Source organism: Puma concolor, chromosome D1, assembly GCF_028749965.1.
Source record: "Puma concolor isolate L17-30 chromosome D1, mPumCon1.1.hap2, whole genome shotgun sequence".
NCBI lineage: Eukaryota > Metazoa > Chordata > Mammalia > Carnivora > Felidae > Puma > Puma concolor.
The window spans coordinates 9,605,501-9,623,940 of NC_141676.1; the positions used below are offsets into that span (position 1 = coordinate 9,605,501).

At 55.4% G+C, this 18,440-nt stretch overlaps 1 protein-coding gene across 3 annotated transcripts in view; it reads right to left on the minus strand.

Moving 5' to 3' along the window:
* FADS2 (fatty acid desaturase 2) overlaps window positions 1–18,440 on the minus strand; it is a 39,196-nt gene that overhangs the window by 16,496 nt on the left and 4,260 nt on the right. The window contains exons 1-5 of one of the 3 annotated variants that reach the window (XM_086677213.1): window positions 16,063–16,355; window positions 7,758–7,868; window positions 5,852–6,049; window positions 5,625–5,726; window positions 218–343 (exon numbers count right to left, since the gene is read on the minus strand). In XM_086677213.1, coding sequence (XP_086533339.1) covers window positions 218–343; window positions 5,625–5,726; window positions 5,852–6,049; window positions 7,758–7,868; window positions 16,063–16,269 — 744 coding nt within the window. In that variant the 5' untranslated portion in view covers window positions 16,270–16,355. Of the gene's footprint in view, window positions 1–217; window positions 344–5,624; window positions 5,727–5,851; window positions 6,050–7,757; window positions 7,869–16,062; window positions 16,356–18,440 lie in introns of those variants that run through there. The other 2 variants (XM_086677212.1, XM_086677215.1) reach the window with 2 other exon arrangements.

The window sequence follows — 18,440 nt, forward strand, 5'->3', positions numbered from 1 at the left end:
CAGGAGGGAGAGAGGCCTCTAACACCGATAAGGAGCTGATCTGTTATTTGTATGTGAGGCCACGCCACAGAAATTCCAGCTTGAGTAATTCAGGAAAGGTTTCCACGTACGCATTAGATGCAGATGCGTTTGGATGACTATTCAACCCGCAGGATTCCTTCCCTGGTTCCCCCTCGGGCCAAACACTTCCCACGTCAACACTGACCCTTCATCGTACCTCAACGGGCTGCCATTCGCCCAGGACAAACACATGCAGCATGTTCACATCCGGATCCTTGTGGAAGATGTTGGGCTTGGCGTGATGCTGGAAGTGACGATGGTTCCACCAGTTGGCGGAGGCACCCTGTGGGGGAAGACGGGGTGAGTGGCACAGTTGTCTGGCGGGGGGGTGGGGGGGGACCAGTTCTTAGGACCGCCAGTGCTCAGGGTTGACTTCACCATCATACACGGGGCCTTGGGCACCCCCCGCCCCCCAAACATCAGCATGCAGTCCTGCCGGGACTAAGTCCAGAGCGCTAGGCGGCCCCAGAGGCCAGGACTTCTGGGTGGAGCCAAGCCATGCCACCCCTCCAGGCCCGTCTTCCCATCGCCTTCAGCGATGGCGGGCAAGGACAGCTAGTGCTAGGCGGGCGCCTTGGCAGGTGTGGGGTGGCCTCTGGACTCTACCAGCACCAGGTGTGAGCCTCCCCCCCCCCACCGGATCCTCTGTATGTCCCCCACATGCCACGTTCCACAAGGAGAAACACTTCTGTTTCAGGAGACGGTAAGAAGTGGTCTCTACTCTTTGGCCCGGGATCCCACTCGGAGGCAGGTACCCAAGAGAAATGAAAACACGGCCATACAAAATTGGACACCGATGTTCCCGTTATTCAAAAGAACCCAAAAGTGGAAACAACCCAATGTCCGTCAGCCTGATGGCTGGATAAATAAAACGTAGTTGATCCGCATGACGGGATACTGTTTGGCCACGCCATAAAAAGGTGTGAGGCACGGATATCTGCTGCAACGCGGAGGAGCCTTGAGAACGTCATGGTAAGTGGGTGAAGGCAGACACAAAGGACCACGTACGTGATTCCATTTATATGAAAGGTCTGGAATAGAGAATCTAGACATAGAAGGAGCCGTGGTCGCCTAGGGCTGGGGTTGGGGATGGGAGGGAGGGATGAGGGGGTTGGAAGGGGGGTGGCCATGAGCTTTGAGGTTTCTTTTGGGAGTGATGAAGATGTTCCCCCAAACGACGGTTGCATAAATCTGAGCACATACCATAAGCCATCGGCAAGAGGCAACCCGACAGCCGGATAGGCTGCTGTACCGAGGGGTGAGGTCACACCCGGGAGGCCAGAAGGAGGATTTAAGAAATGACCCCTAACAGGAACAGGTAATAGCTTCCCAGTTCTAATATGTAAATATAACACCATGATTCTAGGAGACAAGAAGCATTATGTAAGCACGTCCTGCAAGGTCAGAAAGTTCTGGCTCACCAACTCCAGCTCTTGCCACACTTTGGAGACATGCCCATCCCCCAAAGTTGCCCTGTGGCCCACAAAAGGAAATTAAGACCTTCCTGATGACTGTCTCTTTACTGGTGAACTACTTCTGGATCAATCAACTCTTTGGCCAAGGGTCCGGCCATCTGCAAAAAGGCCTCATTGCTAAAACAAATATTTTACTTGGAAGATACTTTTGGCACACACACGACCTCTGGACACTAAGAGCCATGGGCTGGCACAGTCACCCGCAGCTGTAGCCTTTGTGGAGACCCGTGAGCAGGTGAGTCTCAAAACCCATCAGAGCCAAAAAAAAAAAAAAAAAAAAAATGACAGTGAGTGAGAGTTCAGAGGACTGGGAAATCAGATAATCAGATGACACATTCGCCTTTCCAGCCAGAAGGAAGGAACCCAACTCCTGGGGAAGGTCATATGGAAAAGTCTCTGGCACAAAGAAATTGAGGAGCAAGCCATGCTGTTCAGGATACACCAACCCAGCGATGTTTGTTGAATGAATAAGTGAAAGAAAGAAGGCTGAACTGCGAAACCGCCCCCCCTCCCCCGCCACCGCCACTGGGGATGACTCAGTGACCGACTGCCCGACTGCCCGAGAGCTATCTCACTCTCTGGGCAGATCAGAGACAAAATGTTGTTTGATCTTGCTGTTCCCCTGCTGTGATTCTTTTCCATTCTTCACTAGGCAGAGCGATCCAGAGGCAAGCCCCTGACTAGGGAAGGAGAGGAAGGCACCCTAGCACACTGAGATGGGGCCCAGGAAGAGAAGCAAACCTGCAGGAGGAGGGGACTGGCTCGCTCTGCAGGCTGGGCAGGAGGGCGCCTGGCAGAGTGAGTGACAGGTGCTTTCCAGACAGAGGGAGGAGGCTGGGGGGCAGGCCTTGAGGGTCGGGGAAGGGGTGGTGTGGACTGCTCCAGAAGCCAAAAGCCCTTTGGTTGAGTCGGAGACCCAGGATCGCGGCCAGTAATCCCAGGGTCGAGCTATATCAGAGCCTGAGGGAAAAGGAAAAAACGTGTACCCCTGGCTGTAATGAAGCAAGCAAATGCATCAACAAGAGTTTCTGGATCTACTTTTGGTTCGCCTCACCTTCTTCTTTTTTTTTTTCATTTTTTATTATTTTTTTAATGTTTATTATTTTTGAGAAGAAGAGAGACCAGAGAGCAAGCAGGGAAGGGGCAGAGAGAGAGGGAGACACAGAATCGGAAGCAGGCTCCAGGCTCTGAGCTCTCAGCATAGAGCCTGGTGCGGGGCTCGAACTCACAGACCGCGAGATCCTGACACGAGCTGTAGTCGGCCACCCAACCGACTGAGCCACCCAGGCGCCCCTTTATTTTTCATTTTTTTCAATGTTGATTTAGTTTTGAGAGAGAGAGACAGGGAGACAGAGCGCGAGCAGGGGAGGGGCAGAGAGAGAGGGAGACACAGAACTTGAAGCAGGCCCCCGGCTCCAAGCCATCAGCACAGGGCCCGACGCGGGGCTCGAACCCACGGACCGCGAGATCGTGACCTGAGCCAAAATCAAGAGTCAGACGCTTAGCCAACTTGAGCCACCCGGGTGCCGCCCCAGATCTTTCCTCCCTTTTGTCTCAGGTTCCAATATGGCTCAGCACAGCCCTGACCTTTCTTTAAAATGCTGCTATTTTGTTCATGGGCAAGTTTTTTGCATTAATTTCGTTTTTTAAAAAAACATATTCAAATGTCGATTACTGAGTCTTTTGGTGTCCCCCGAAATTGTGTGCATGGGCAAGTTTTGTTCATGGGCAAGTTTTTTGCATTAATTTCGCTTTTTAAAAAAACATATTCAAATGTCGATTACTGAGTCTTTTGGTGTCCCCCGAAATTGTGTGCGCGAGGCAAGTGCCTCCCTCGCCTTAACCCTAGTCCTGGTGGCCCGAGATGATGTACTGAAAAGGCCGCCGGTTTTCTGGTTTCCATCTCCAGATGCAGAGTACCGATTAAAGGGTTTTAAACAGGGGTGCCTGGGTGGCTCAGTCGGTTGAGTGTCTGACTTCAGCTCAGCTCATGATCTCACGGTCCGTGAGTTTGAGCCCCGTGTCGGGCTCTGTGCCAACAGCTCAGAGCCTGGAGCCTGCTTCGGATTCTGTCTCTCCCTCTCTCTCTGCCCGTCCCCGACTCATGCTCTGTCACTCAAAAATAAACATTACAAAAAAAAACATTTTTTTTTAAATAACAAATAAAGGGTTTTCAACAGAGGCGTGATGGCTCAGAACTCTTGTCCACTGGAAGTGACAGGGCTGAAGGAGAGGGGGCCCTAGGGATGTGGGGAGCTCACACTGGAATCCTGGAGCACAGCACGGTGCCAGTAAGGATCAGGTCCCAGCTCCTCGAGGCTCCCGGCCCGCCGTTCTCCGTCCTCACCGGCTTGTGCTAAAACATCCAAGTTGGCAGGGCACTTGGGGACCTCCCTGCAGCCAGCCCCCTTTTTTCCCAGCAAAGGGACCAGACGAACAGGTGGGCCTACAAGACTTGTCTGCCGCTGTGTGACTACAGGGTGCCCGAGCGATTTCAGGCAAGCCGTTACCCTCCTGGCTCCAGAGCACCCCGGGGTGAACTGCATACCTGTGCCACTAGCCTAGACACAGCCGGAAGGACACGGTTAGCGGAGGGCTGGCGAGGCACGAGCGGAACCCATGTCCCCGATCTCTGCCCATTGTGCCAGGGTTCTGATTTCATGAACTCATGTCCTCTGTCCTGGCCTCGTCTTCCATCTGACATAAGAGCGAGGCTCCAGGGCCCTTCAAAGACCGAGGGACATCAGGCAGGAAAGGCCTTCCCTCCCGGCTCCCACCCGGCGTCTGGAAACAGGACACGGCGGCCCGGCCCATCTTTGTTAAGCGTGTGGGGCTGACACCGGTTGGGAGTGAAATGTTACTTTCCAATACGGAGGAGGGTTTTCTCCAGCAGGAGAGAGTATAAAACAAAACAAAGCGCTCCACTATACGCACCCTCTCCCTTCACCCCTGAATGTTTGGAAAGAAACCAGGTTCTCAGGCCCCTTCAGGCTCAGGATGAGGCAAACTGCTGTGGAACTCGTTACTAGTTCGTTGCCAGTTCACCCCCAACCAGACCCGCAGCCGACAAGCCAAGGGCTCCGCGCAGCCTGAGTTGCAGGGACACATGCTTAATCCACACATGTAGCTCTTCCCACGCCAGGGTGAGGAGGGATGGAATTGTTTAGGACACAGCCTTTCTTAGGGAGCAGCTGGGGGCTGCTGGGGAAGGGCTGAGTGGGGGATGATCTGTCTCAGAATGAGTTGGCAAGGACTTATTTCAAAAAACCAAGGACACACGGCTATCAAATGAGCACAAGGTCACGGGCAAGGCCAGCCTGTCCTCTTCTCAACTTGCCTCACTGTAAAGCTTTGTGGGGACACCCCCTCATCTGCAAGGAGGTGAGAAAGGAGGACCTATTTACTCATGAGCTTTAAACAGCACTGGCCCGGGGCGCCTGGGTGGCTCAGTGAGCTGGGCCTCCTACTTCGGCTCAGGTCATGATCTCGATGACTGTGGGTTCAAGCCCCACGTCGGGGCTGACAGCTCAGAGCCTGGAGCCTGCTTCGGACTCTGTCTCCCTCTCTCTCTGCCCCTCCCCTGCTCATGCTCTGTCTCTCTCCAAAGTAAATAAACATTAAAAAAAATTTTTTTTAATAAAAAATAAACAGCACTGGCCCTTGGGCTCAGCTGATCATCACGCTATTTGATGTCCCTTATCTAAAGACTTCTATGACAATATCTCCCTTCGAGATTAAAAGGAATTTACTAGATAAGGCTTTAGATAAGGAGTAAACAATATAATCGATTGAGTCAATATACAAAAGCAGGATACACCTGCCCTCTGGGGTTTTTTTTTTTTTTTTTTGCTGGTTTTGTGGGTCTAATTTAATATGGAGACAAGGCTCGGAAGGTCAGAGAAATGCAGGATGTGCTCAGTCCCAGAGCCCAGAGCAGCCCGGTGGGAAGAGACTGCTCACAGGTGGCTCTGCCTCGTTACCCTGCGGCCACGGCCACCGATCCAAGGGGAGACCTGGCTTCCACAAAGTGAGATGGTGCCGTGCCAACCGCTGACTGACGGGTGGACGCCCAGGGCTGCTGGTATTTACCTTTAAGTGGCCAATGATGAACTTGTGGACGAAGTGGTTCCATGTGGACTTCTTGTAGACTGACAGGTGGCCATAATCGTGTTGCAGCCACCCAGCTTGGGCCTGGGGAGAGAGATGCTGTCACAGTGCCAGCTTTCACCCGTAACCGGCCTCTGTGAGCTGGAGGCGGGGGAGGGGGGCGGTTGGGGCGGGGGCTTCCAGTGACCGGTGAGGGTGTCACACTTCACCTGAGAGGTAGCAAGGACAAAGGCCGTGATGACGGTTGGAATCCAGCCATTGCCAAAGTAAAAGATGGTGAACCAGGCGATGCTCTCCATGGCAATGATGTGGGCCAGGAGGAGGAGGAAGAACAGGTGGTTGCTCTTAAACAGGTTCATATCCTCAGCGGTCTTCCTCAGGGCCCGGAAGTCCTCTGTGATCTGGGACTGTTGAACAAGAGCACAGGGAAGGTGTCGGCCACCTGGCTGCTCTGGAGGGGACCGACGTCTTCTGGCCCAGAGAAGCGGTGGCCAGAGGGGCCGATCCACAAGCCTGCGACCCCAGGGAGCCCGGCCACCGTGCACCGCATCAGCAGCCTCCACGGCACCCGCCTGGGCCTCCGCAGCCCTGGGGACCGCACCGTGTGGCCACAGCCAGTCGAGTAGCGGAGAAAGGACTCGACTCAAAAGCCTGCCTTGTACACACCGTGTTCACAGTGACATTATTCACAAGGCCAAAGGCAGAAGCAACCCAGACCTCCATCAGTGGAGAATGTGGTGCATCCACACAGTGGAATGTCACTCAGCCTCAAAAAGGAAGGAGAATCTGACACCTGCTGCCGCACGGATGAACCCTGAAGACATCGTGCTCTGTGATATTAAGCCAGACGCCAACGGACAAATATTGTATGATTCCACTCAACTGAGTTACCTGGAGCGGGCATATCACAGACAGAATGTAGAATGGTGTTGACCGCGGCTGGCGGGAGGGAGACCGGGGAGTTCATGTCTAACGGGGACAGTAGCAGTTTGGGATGGGGAAAAAGTTCTGGACGTGGGTGGTGGTAAAGTTTGCATGACAAAGTTTGAATGCACTCAAAGCCACTGAACTGTGCATCTAAAAATGGTTAAAATGGTAAAGTTGATGCTATGGATATGTATATATTACCACACACACACACACACACACAGGCACATGCAAGCTTGCATTTCCCACTCCCCGACACTGCCCTGACTTGTTCTGGGCACTCTGTCGAATCTTGAGGGGATTGCGGTGGGGGAGACAAAGCAGACAGCTCAGGGAGGCAGGACACCTGATGGGCACTGGGGATGGGGGCCCCGGAGACCAGGGAGGAGTTGGGGGTGGCTCTGGGGAAACGAACGTGACTGGGAGACAGAAGGGGGCTGGGAGGCAGGGGTAGGGCAGGCAGGGAAGGAGAGAGGGTGCTTTGAAAGGGTAGATGGGGCGGGGCGTGCATGGAGAAAGCCAGGTTTGGGAGCCTGGGTGATAAATGTCGAAGAATCTGCCAACCGTTTAAGCAGCAGGGAGAGCAGGGAAACAAGGTGCGGGCCAGAGAAGCAAGGCCAGGAAGGAGGGAACCCACAGGACACTGTGGAGAGGAGAGAAGCCGCCTGCCTGCGGTGCGGGGGGGAGGGGGGAGGAAGGAGCCCCAGGTCAGCTCCAGGGAGGGGTGAAGACAATCTCCCCGCTCAGACCTCGAGGGAAAGGGGAGAGTAGGGGCAGAGCGGTGGAGATCCAGGGCAGAAGGGAGGTTGACCTTAGGAGGGCACAAGGAATGGCCTGTATTTCCCAGGGAAGGAGAGAGAAAATGGTGTGTGTGGGGGGAGGGGAAGGGGGGTTCAGGGGCTGGACAAGAAGGAAGGACCCTGTGCCAGCCTAGCTCAACTGAGACCCTGGAGGTGAAGAGGTGGGGAATGAATTACTTGAAGGTAGGGAGCCAGCCCAGGCTGGCAGCGAGAGGAGAGGGCTCACTGCAGAGCCTCTGGGTGTTCTCTGACCCCAGATATTGGGCAGTGGCTCTTCTGGACTGACATAAAGCTCCCTTGGCCCACCCCGGCACTCTCTGTCTTGGGGCGAGCACCTCCCCCTCTCCCCACACACCCTCCCTTCCTTTCTTGGTCTGGGCACACTCACATTCTTGCCATGGTCCTGGCCGGGCTCTTCCGGGGCCAGCTCTCCGATCAGCAGAGGCTTCATGAACTTGTGCACAAAATCAAGGTCACGGTGGAAGGCTCGGAAGGCATCCTGGGGAGCAGGAAAGCAGGTGGTGAGTGGGGGCCTCAACCCAGGGAAGGAAGGGCTCACCAGCACCGGCTCTCTGTGTCCCCACTTAGCCATTGATTGAGGCCTCCCGGGACCCGGCCCTAAATGTTCTCTCCAGCCTCATCTTGGTAGATCCCTCTGTGCCCAGCTGCACCGGCGGCATGCCTGAGTCGCCACCCTGAGCTCACCAAGGGTGCATGCGGACATTCAGGATGCCGCCGAGTGAGTCAGAAAAATGCGCCCCTCCAGGGAGAGGCACTGTGCGGGCACAGAGTTGGGCAGAGCCCAGGAAGGATGAGATTCTCCGTAGAATCCCTCCAAGGGGTGCCTGGACCACCCACCAGGCTGTGCACCTGGCTAGCCGCCAACAGCACCGGGCTGGAGCCTGCTACGACACAGAAAACGTGCTTAAGAGATCACGTCAAACCAAAAACAATTACAGAACTAGGTAAAAACCATTTCTGAAAAAATAAAAAAAGTTTTCGTAATTTGAAAAAGTATGAAAATAATTACTGAAATTATGAAAAAAAACCTTGGAGAAGCCTTACACTATTACGTGTTAAGTTTATTTCATTACTTTCCCAACTTTCTCTAACATGGATACATTGCCTTTAAAATAAAAAAATAATATTGTAATATCATATCATCATATTATGGTAATTCTGATTATAAAGTAATAGCATGCCTAATTTGGGCAAATTTAAGGAATGTACAGAAGAATAAAGAGAAAAATAAATACCACCCAGATGGTGAGCACCATTGTTAATATTTTAGTTCATTTTCTCCAGGTTTTTTTCTGTTATGTCCATTACTTTTTTTTTTTTATTTTTTAATGTTTATTTTTTGAGAGAGAGTCGGAGCACGAGTGGAAAAGAGGCGGAGAGAGGAGACACAGAATCCGAAGCAGGCTCCAGGCTCTGAGCTGTCAGCACAGAGCCCGACGTGGGGCTTGAACCCACGAATCATGAGATCATGACCCAAGCCGAAGTTGGACGCTTAACCGACTGAGCCACCCAGGCGCCCCTCTGTTACGTACATTATTATCTAAGCCACCTCATAACAGATGCAGCAGTTCCATTAGAGGTGAGCTGGCATCAGGTCCCCCTCGTGGGCTACAACATGCTGTCCCAGTGGTCAACAACATTTACCCTGCAGTGAACCAAACTGAGACATTGCAGGGCAGGGGACTAGAATGACGCCATGAGAAACCATCAGAAATGTCACCGTAGTGGAGAAAAAAGTGTGCGTGTGCGTGTGCGTGTTGGGAGGTGGGTGTTTCGATTTTTAAAAACCGACAAAGATAAGACAAAAAGATATAAAAACAGCAATGCTTGGGGCGCCTGGGTGGCTCAGTCAGCTGAGCGTCCGACTTCAGCTCAGGTCATGATCTCACGGTCCGTGAGTTCGAGCCCCGTGTCGGGCTCTGTGCCGACAGCTCGGGGCCTGGAGCCTGCTTCGGATTCTGTGTCTCCCTCTCTCTCCGCTCCTCCCCTGCTCACACTCTGTCTCTCTCTCAAAAATAAAGATTAAAGAAATTTTTTTAAATGAAGAAACATTTATTTTTAAAAAGCAAAACAAAAACAGCAATGCTTGATTTGAAAGGCTCATATTTGGAGGGGGGGGGAGAAAAAAAAAACCGTTTTCCAAGACATTTTGGGAGTTGAATGAGAAAATTTGAATATGAGCCGGACATCTGATCACATTAAGGAGTTATTATTAGTTTTCTTAATAGCAGCAAAAGCATTGTGATTATTCTTAGGGGGAGGTGGTGAAGAATCTAGGGCCGAGGTTGCAAAGAAAATCGCACGCGCATTAAGAGGGGAAATGCAAAAGTGACAAAACGTTGCGATCTTGGTTGAGGAAATACAGGTATTCACGACAGCAATCGCCAGGCCTCTCCGGCTCCCTCACTGCATCCCTGGCATCAAGTCTTTTTGCCCAGTCTTTATTCCATTTGTATCTAGAACAGGCTTACAAAGCCACACTTTGTGCAGTTTTGGAGGAAAAAAAAAAATGTCCATGCCCCACTAGCTGAACAGAAAGGGCTCAGATCAAGTATATTTTCAGAGCAGAGATGTGATGCTGGTCTGGGCCCCGGGCAGGAGGGGAGGGGGCCTGGGGGCCGGCGCTGACCAGCTCCGCCACTCTGGGCCAGCCTCAGCGCCCTTTGAGAAGTGAGGACCTTCCCAGAGCCAAGTTCAAGGCCCCCCGGGGAAAGGCCGGCCGGGAGCTTTGAAGGCAGGGCCCGGGCATCGGCGGTGCCGTGGAGGCAACGCTGCCCTCCAGTGAGGGCCTACAGAAGCCTCTTCATTGGCCGTCCTCACATCAGATCACGGCTTTCGAGAAATGACAGGAAGTCTTTGGTGAGGCAGTTTCCTGAGGGCCCGCTGCTCTCTACTCCTCGCTGGGAGGTGAAGCTCAAGTCTGCAAGTAGTTCTGACAGCTTTCTGAGCAGGCCTGGGGGGACCACCCACGAACCCACCAAGCTCGTGCCCATGCAGGGGTCTCTGCACGGCTCTTCCTTCTGTCTGGAGCCCTGCTCCCATAGTGTCCCCCGGCTGGCTTTTCCCAACCACCCTCCAGTCCCACCCTTTCTCTGGGCCTCGCCCTGTTTTGCGGTCTTCCTCACAGTTGTCGAATTCGCAAGCCATTGTATGTACTCACTTCCTTCTCGCTGGTCTCTCCCACAAGGATACGCGCTCCACAAGGGAAGGACCCCAACTGTCTGGTTCACTACGAGCAACCCCGGTGCCTAGGAGGGGCTCGCAAGTGAGTGCGAAGGCCCAGGACCCCCCAGCTGGGCTCTCTCTGACCCGCGGAAGCCTTTCCACTCTGCAATCACGTTCAGACTCTTCTTGGTCCGTTTGGTGCAACTTTGCTCGTGCTTCTAAGACCCCAGAACACTTCACCTTCTCCAGCACCCGTGCTGGTGACTGTGGAACCACCCCACACTGACACAGCCACTGAGTCACAGGCTTTGTGTACGTAAGGCAGTAATCTTTATCAAACTCTGAGGCAGGCCCTGTTTAATTTTGTTAGGTTTAAAAAAAATTTTTAAGATGTTTATTTCTGAGAGAGAGAGAGAGAGCAAGCAGGGGAGGGGCAGAGAGAGAGGGAGACACAGAATCGGAAGCAGGCTCCATCCAGGCTCTGAGCTGTCAGCACAGAGCCCGATGCGGGGCTCGAACTCACGAACCGCGAGATCCTGACCTGAGTCGGTTAAGTCGGATGCTTAACTGACTGACCCAGGCACCCCAGGCAGGTCCTATTTTAGAGACAAGAGGCTGAGGGAGGTGAAACTGCTAGCCCACCGTCACATTCCAGGTGTGCCTACTTCTAGAGTTTTCCAATGTTAGTACACAGGCGTCAGTCCAAACGAGCTTTCTCCTCCCTGAGAGTTGAGCACTTTTTTGGGCCTCCCCACTTCGGAGCGTGGAGTGTCGCGGGCAGGCCTCACGCACTTACAGAAAGTTCTCGGGAGCTGTTTGGTTACAGAAGGGTCTGGCTGGTGTAAGGTGGGTCCCCAGGCAAGGCAAGACAGGGCAATGCAAACGTTGACTTGGAACCAGAATCTACCCTAGCCCAACAGGAAGGGAGGCCAAAGGCTTTCCAGGAAGGGCTGGGACAGGGGCAAAGAGAAGGGAGTGGGGACAGGTTGGGAGCAGACTGGAACTGTCCCCAGGAGGGCAGGTGGGCAGGTGTGTGTAGTGGGGGGTGGGGAGGGCAGGCCGCAGGAAGAAGCACCAAAGATTCCCAAATGGAAGACACGCACGCCACATTTCCTGCTTCTGCCACCACCCCAGGGCCAACGCCAGCCAACCTCTGCATGAAGACACCTTCCCTGGCCCGGCCCCAGGGTCTTCCGACCACACCAACGGTTGGGTGCCATGATCTGTTTCCAGCTATGTCCCCTTCTCAGCAGAGCAAAGCTAGTCTCCGGTCCGGCTTTGGACATCTGGGGCCTTAACCCGGGACCGGGAAAGTACAGGAGCAGCAAAATCAGGGCATTCCAGGTCTTCCAGGTTGCAGGGACTCTGGAGAACAAGAGGGGTTAAAGAGGGAGAAGCAGAGGAGGGACCCTGAGCTCCCGGCCAGAGACGGGGTCGCTGACTTCCTCTGCACAGCAGAGGCCCTGCGCCAAGGGAAAGGGGGCAATGGAGGCTGTGGGCAGCCAGAGGGCCCTCGAGGGGAGTGCGCCAGCTGATGTCTGGCCCATGCAACGCCCCCCCACCCCCCGGTGGGAAGGGTGCAGTCGCACAGGAAGCAGGTGCCTGCAAAAGGCAACAGGTTCTCACGGATGCTAAGACGTGGGAGGATGCTGAGCTGGGGACGGTACCCTCCCTGAGACCGGGACTGCTCGGTCCCGATCCAGCTCTAGGAGATACAGCTGCCCTCCAGTCACAACCAGAAGACGGATTTCACAGGCAGTAAATGCCCCTTCCTTTGGTAAAAATGGGGTCACTGAAGTCTCTCTTCTTCACACTCCGTCTCCTATTTCCTGAACCCCCTTGCCATGTGTGCTGGGGACATGCACGTGCCCACCTGCGCGCGGGAGGCCAAGGGACACACAGTAAGTACAGTACCGATCCCTCACACTCAGAGCGCGTCCTCAAGTTCAAGGGGTGACCTCACGCACAGCCCATTCGAGCCTGGCAATGACCTCCCATTTCACAGACCTAGAACGCAAAGTGCACAGCAAGTGCCTTGCCACGGGATTCACAAAGCTGGGGTGCGATTCTAGGTCCTCTGCCTCTCAAAACCGTGGCCCCCCTGCCCTATCTACAGGAGGTCAGAGATTTGTTCCATTTTCAGTGTGGTGCCTTTTCAGAACAGCGTAGGAGCAGGTTCGCACATGGAACCAATCCTGACCTCTTCCCGCCTTCCCTCGGTTCTAAGAGGGGACCTATGCAGACAGGGCAGGAGAAGTTGGAGACAAGGCAGGCGCAGGGGGCAGAAATGAGGGAGCTGGTGCCTAGAAGGAGGGGGCTTGAGGAAGGAGTGAAGCAAAGCCAATAGATGCGGTCACTCTCTGAATTATTCATCTTTTTTTTTTTTTTAAGTGTATTGATTTTGAGAGAGACAGTGAAGGAGAGAGAGCACATGCGAGCAGGGGAGGGGCAGAGAGAGAGGGAGACACAGAACTTGAAGCAGGCCCCTTGCTATGAGCACAGAGCCCGAGCAACGCGGGGCTCGATTCCGTGAACCACGCGCTCATGACCTGAGCCCAAACCAAGGGCCGGACGCGTCACCTACTGAGCCACCCAGGCGTCCCTGAATTATCCATCTTTATGCCCAGGGCCCAGCCCAAAGCCACAGAGACAGTGAATCCGTGTGTCAGATGAATCGTAGTTGAAGATGAAAAGCCCCAAGTCCAGAAAGTTCGGAGGGCCAGAGGAAGAAAGGCTAGGAAGGGAGGGTGGATGGGAGAAGGGGAGGTGGGAAGATTCAGAAACCCTCGGCTTAGGGCTGAGCCCTGCCACTTGAGCAAAATTTTAAACTTGAGCGAGGTCTTTAAACCCGAGAGCAATGAGAGATACCTGTGGGGCTGAGCTAACACGCGGGCATGTGCCCTGTGAGTTGCAAAAATCAAGTTCAGGCAACGCCAAGTGCTAACTTCTGCAGAAGTGCCAAATGACAACGGTCCTTGGCTCAGTTGTCCTTTCGAGGAACATGGAGGTGTTCCTGACTTCTGAGGCCTTTTCTCCAGGAGCAGGAAAATCCCTTCTTGAGGCCCCGAATGGTCTCAATAATGGCTTCCTTGACTTCTGACCTCTTGGGAGGATGTTCCTGCCTTGCGATGGGCTCAAAACAGTGCACTGCAGTGCTCCGGGGGGGGAGCAGTCCCTGTCTGCTGCCCAGTCCCTCCCTAAGCTTGCATGGCCCAGACACTCTGTCTCTCCCCAAGCTCTGAGGAAGAGGTCCATGCTCTGAGGGGCAAAGCTACCTGCTGAACAGCTTAAAACCAAAGAACTCTTGATTCCTAACCTATTCCTGCCTCTCCGAGCCCTGCTTCCCGTGGCTTTTTCCCATCCTGGTCCCAGACAGCAGACAGAGAGAGAGAGAGAGAGAGAGAGAGAGAGAGAGAATCCAGTCTTTCACTCCACTGTTAACTCAACCACACCACCAGTTAGACAATGCCGCTCCATAAAAGCCTCATCGTAGAAGGTAGTAAGCTTTGGGGGAAAGGGTTGTATATAGGCATTGCTACTCCGATAAAAGCTGGCATAGATTCAAACTTCTTTCCTCCCAATTCCTTGTTGCTTACTTTTTAAAAATTGTATTTTAGAGAGAGAGGGAGAGAGAAAGAGCACAAGCAGGGGAGAGGGGCAGAGAGAGAGAGAGGAGAGAGAGAATCTCAAGCAGGCTCCACACTCGGCGTGGAGCCCAACTCGGGGCTCGACCCCACGACCCTGGGATTATGACCTGAGCCAAACTCAAGAGTCAGATGCTCAACCAACTGAGCCACCCAGGCGCTGCCCCCCCCCCCCGCCGCCTTGTTGCTCACTTTACACAATCTTCATTTTTCTCCAACTTGTCTGATGACGCTTTGTCCGTGGCATTTTCCTAGCGTTTACAGCTTACGAAGTGCTTTGCCACACAATACATTATTTTTCCACATAAGAAAATATGTTTGATAGTGGCAAGACCCCAACCCGGAGTCAGGTCTTTTACTTGAGTCGCCCTTACCCAACTTCCCCCAACAGTTTGTGGGAAGGTCCCCAAGCCGTAACGCAGATGGTCTGAAAACCTCATGTCCACTAAGTGATGATTCGCATTACAGCCCCCGGGGCACTGTTCTCCAGCAGGTGAGACCGGATGGGCCCCAAAGCTGTAGGCATCTTCTCCTGTGGGCCCTCCTGGGGATCTCGCATATGCCTGGACCCTGCTCATCAAAGCAGCAAGCCATTAACAGCCGGAGATTATAGCTGCCTGGTCTGGCCTCCTTGGCTAGGCCTGTCCCAAGGAGCCTTGAAAGAGGCAGGGAGATCAAAAGTTGCACCGCCAGGGGCCCATACTGCTAGGACAGCAAAAGCCCCGAACAGCAAACGTCCAGCTGCAATGATCTACGTATCCCTCCCATGGCTTCTCCCCTCTTCACCCTGCCCAAGTAGCTTTCAGCTCATTGCCACCAAGAGAGGCTTTCTTCCCTCCTTGACTCTCTCTTCGCTTCCCTCTCTCCCATCTGAGTCCACTGGGCTCCAGCTGCACCTTAAAGAAATGCAAGCATTTCAGACTGGGGGCGGGGGTGTGAGGGGAGGGGGCTGGGAGGTGCCCCAGAGGCAGAGCCACACCTTTGGTGTGGGTAAGATGGGCAGCTGTGGCTCCTGCCGAGGCCCCATCGCCCCAATACCTTTCGGTGTAAGGATGAGGAAAGGGCATTCCTGGCAGGATTTAGAAACAGAGGACCATTGAGTAGTTGAGGAGCCCGCGAGTAACCTTGGTGCAGCTGGGACCTGTAGCCAAGCCAGCCTAGTGCTGCTGAATCCACGCAGCTCAAGGCCCCTCTCGACCTGGGCTTTGCAAACGCTCCTTCCAGTTCCCCACCCCGGGGCCCAAGAACCGACCCCCTGGTGGTCCTTGAGGGCTTGGGAACAGGAGGTCCCGGGCGGTCCCTTCGTGGCAGCCACTGTGGACCTTCTTAGACAAGGATTCCAGCAGGAGCAAGCCAGGCCTGGACGAGCTGTTTCCTCCCCCGCCCCCTTGTCTGGCTGGAGAGTGAGGGACGCGCGCTGAGTCCCACAACTGGCCCCTCTCCCGCTCGGTTCCGCGGTGCCCCTGAGCCGCCATCTTCCACGCTGGGGGTGCCACCCCCCCCCCTAAAGCCCGATTGCCCCCTTTGGAGAGTCCCTAGCTCCGTGTGAACCCGGGGGGAGGAGCGGACGCGTGGGTCCCAGGGCGCGCAGTAGACCCCGCACTCTTCTCCACCGCCCGGATCTCCACCGCGGCGCTGCCTGCCGCGCCGCAAAATCCGACCCCCATAGCCGGGTGGCCCGGGCCGTCCTAAAGGATGAGGACTGGGGGGCGGAGGGTGAGCGCAGGAGGCACACTTTTCCTTTCCTCCCCGACGCCCCAGGCTCCATTCAGCGCTGGAGGTCTCGTCTGCAGCCCTGGGACTCCTGGCTCCCGACTCCCGCCTGCAGCAGAGAAAGGTGGCGGGGAGCCCCCAGGGCCTTACCGTCGCATCTTCCCCGGCGTAGTGCCCGATGACCCGCTGGCCCCCCGGGTGCCGGCTGGACCATTTGGTGATGTTGTAGACCTTGCGGTCGATGACGAGCCACTTGTCCGTGCGCAGGTTGTGCTTCTGAATCTCCTCCCAGCTGAAGGTGGGCATCGGCGCCTCGCGCTCGGTGGCCCCCCCGCCCTGGTTCCCCCCTTTCCCCATGCTGCCTGCCGCCCGGGACGCCCCGTGCACTGCGGCCTCCTACGCCGGCGGCCCGAGTGTGCGGCCCGGGCCCTGCTCGGTTTCGGCTTTTGTCTTCTCCTACTCCTCCTCCCGCCGCGCCCCCTCCCCCCCACCCCGGCCTCCTCGCCCGCGCTCGGGAGTATCCCTGCCTTCCCTCCCGAGTCTCTCCGGCTTCCCAGGGCCCTCAATCGGTCCCTTCTCTCCGCCCCTCCCTCCGCCCGCCAGCCCGCGGTGGACTTTCGCCTCCAGTAAAAACTCCCGGGGAGCTCAGGACCCCGAAGCCTCCTCCGCCCGCCCCTCCGGCTCCCCCCGCCCGCGGCTCCGCATCCTTCCGCGTTCTCCGCCGCCCGGGTTTCCACAGTGATCAGCAGAGCGCTTGCACCAATCCGGGCGCGTCGCCCCGCCTGCCATTGGCCCAGGAGGATCTTTCGAAGGCCAGCGCGCTGGAGCGGCGGTCCCCGGCTCCCCCCGCCCGCCCGCCCGCTCGCGCGGAGTGGAGCCCTGCGGCGAGGCAGCTACGTGTCCTCCCTCCCTCCACCACCTCCTCTCCCCCGCCGCCCCCCCCCCCCCCACTCCAGCCCCGGGGCGCCGGAGGAGATCCCAGCCCAGACGAGCCGCGCGGCGGCGCGGGGGTGGCTGCAGGGTCCCGCGCGCCCCGCTCCGGGGCTTTGCACCTGATGCCGGCCACTCCCGCAGCGGCGGGGAAAGGAACGCCCTTCCCCCCGCGCGCTGGAATCGGGACTCTGGTGTCTCCCGCCTTCCACGCTGGCGCCGTCCCGCAGCCTCCCTGGAGCCGGCCTCGGCGTCGCCCAGGGCTCGGAACCCTGGTGATGCGGAGATCTCAGAAAAGAATTGCGAGACCTCCTCCCTGCCTCTTTGTGCGAGGCGCCCGTGGTGGTGGCGGGGGAGCGAGGGGCGCGACGGTGATCCGGACGGTCCTGGCCCTGGACTCTGGAAGCGCACGGTCTTTGGGAGACGGAACCGGCGTGCGGTACAGGACCACACACGACTCACACTGGACAGTAGTGTCGCATACAGACTCCAGGAAATAAAGATGGAGGCATCTAAAGGCTAGGTGGGGAGGCAGGCCCCCAGACTCCAACTGGATCGGTGTCCAGAGCGAAAGGTCTCGCCTGGAGCCCTGGATCCTGAAGGTGGACTGAGGATAAGTGGGATGTCAGGAAAACCGAGGGTGGAGTTGAGGACAGCCTTGGGAATCAGGAGTAAATGAGGGGCCCTCATATTTCAATGGGATGGTTTCTAGGTCCCCGAGCGCTGGCATGCTCTCCTGATTAGGGTGTCTCACCCCCAACCCTGCGAGGTGAACATGTAGCAAAACTGACTCCATCTGGAATTCACTTTGCCCTGGACACTTCTCCCTCGCTTGTTAATCCACACTAGACCTGTCTGGCACTGTAAGCCCTTGGGACATCTGTTGACCTGAGGTTTTAATAGGAGTACTGAATTAAGACAGAACACATTGCACAAAATACAGAACATTCTTGCCTGTCACTCCATAAGCACACGATAAGCTTATAGTTATCAATTGTTTAAAGTTTCTGAGGGAGGGGCGCCTGGGTGGTTCAGTCGGTTAAGCAGGTTAAGCATTGGACTTCAGCTCAGGTCAGATCTCAGAGTTCATGGCTTCAAGCCCTGCATCGAACTCCGTGCTGATAGCTCAGAGCCTGGGGCCTGCTTCGGATTTTGTGTCTCCCTCTCCCTCTGCCTCTCCCCGGCTCATGCTCTGTCTTTCTCTCTCTCTCTCAAAAAGAAATTAAAGTTTCTTAAGGGAAATTGAAGAACCTGGGCTATGTTTTTTTTTTTTTTTTTAATGTTTATTTATTTTGAGAGAGAGAGAGCATGAGCAGGGGAGGGGCAGAGAAAGAGGGAGACACAGAATCCAAAGCAGACTCCAGGCTCTGTGCTAACAGCACATGCAGGGCTCAAACCCACAAACCTGAGAGATCACGATCCAAGCCAAAGTGGGATGTTTGACTGAGCCACCCAGGTGCCCCCAACCTGGCCTATGTTAAAGACTTCTGATTGACTGCTTAAGCGTGGTGGCAACTGTAGCTCGTTTCTTCTTTTCTGCTTCCCCCCCCCCCCCCCTCGAAAAACTCCTGATGGCACTGGGGTAGGAAGATGGCCTT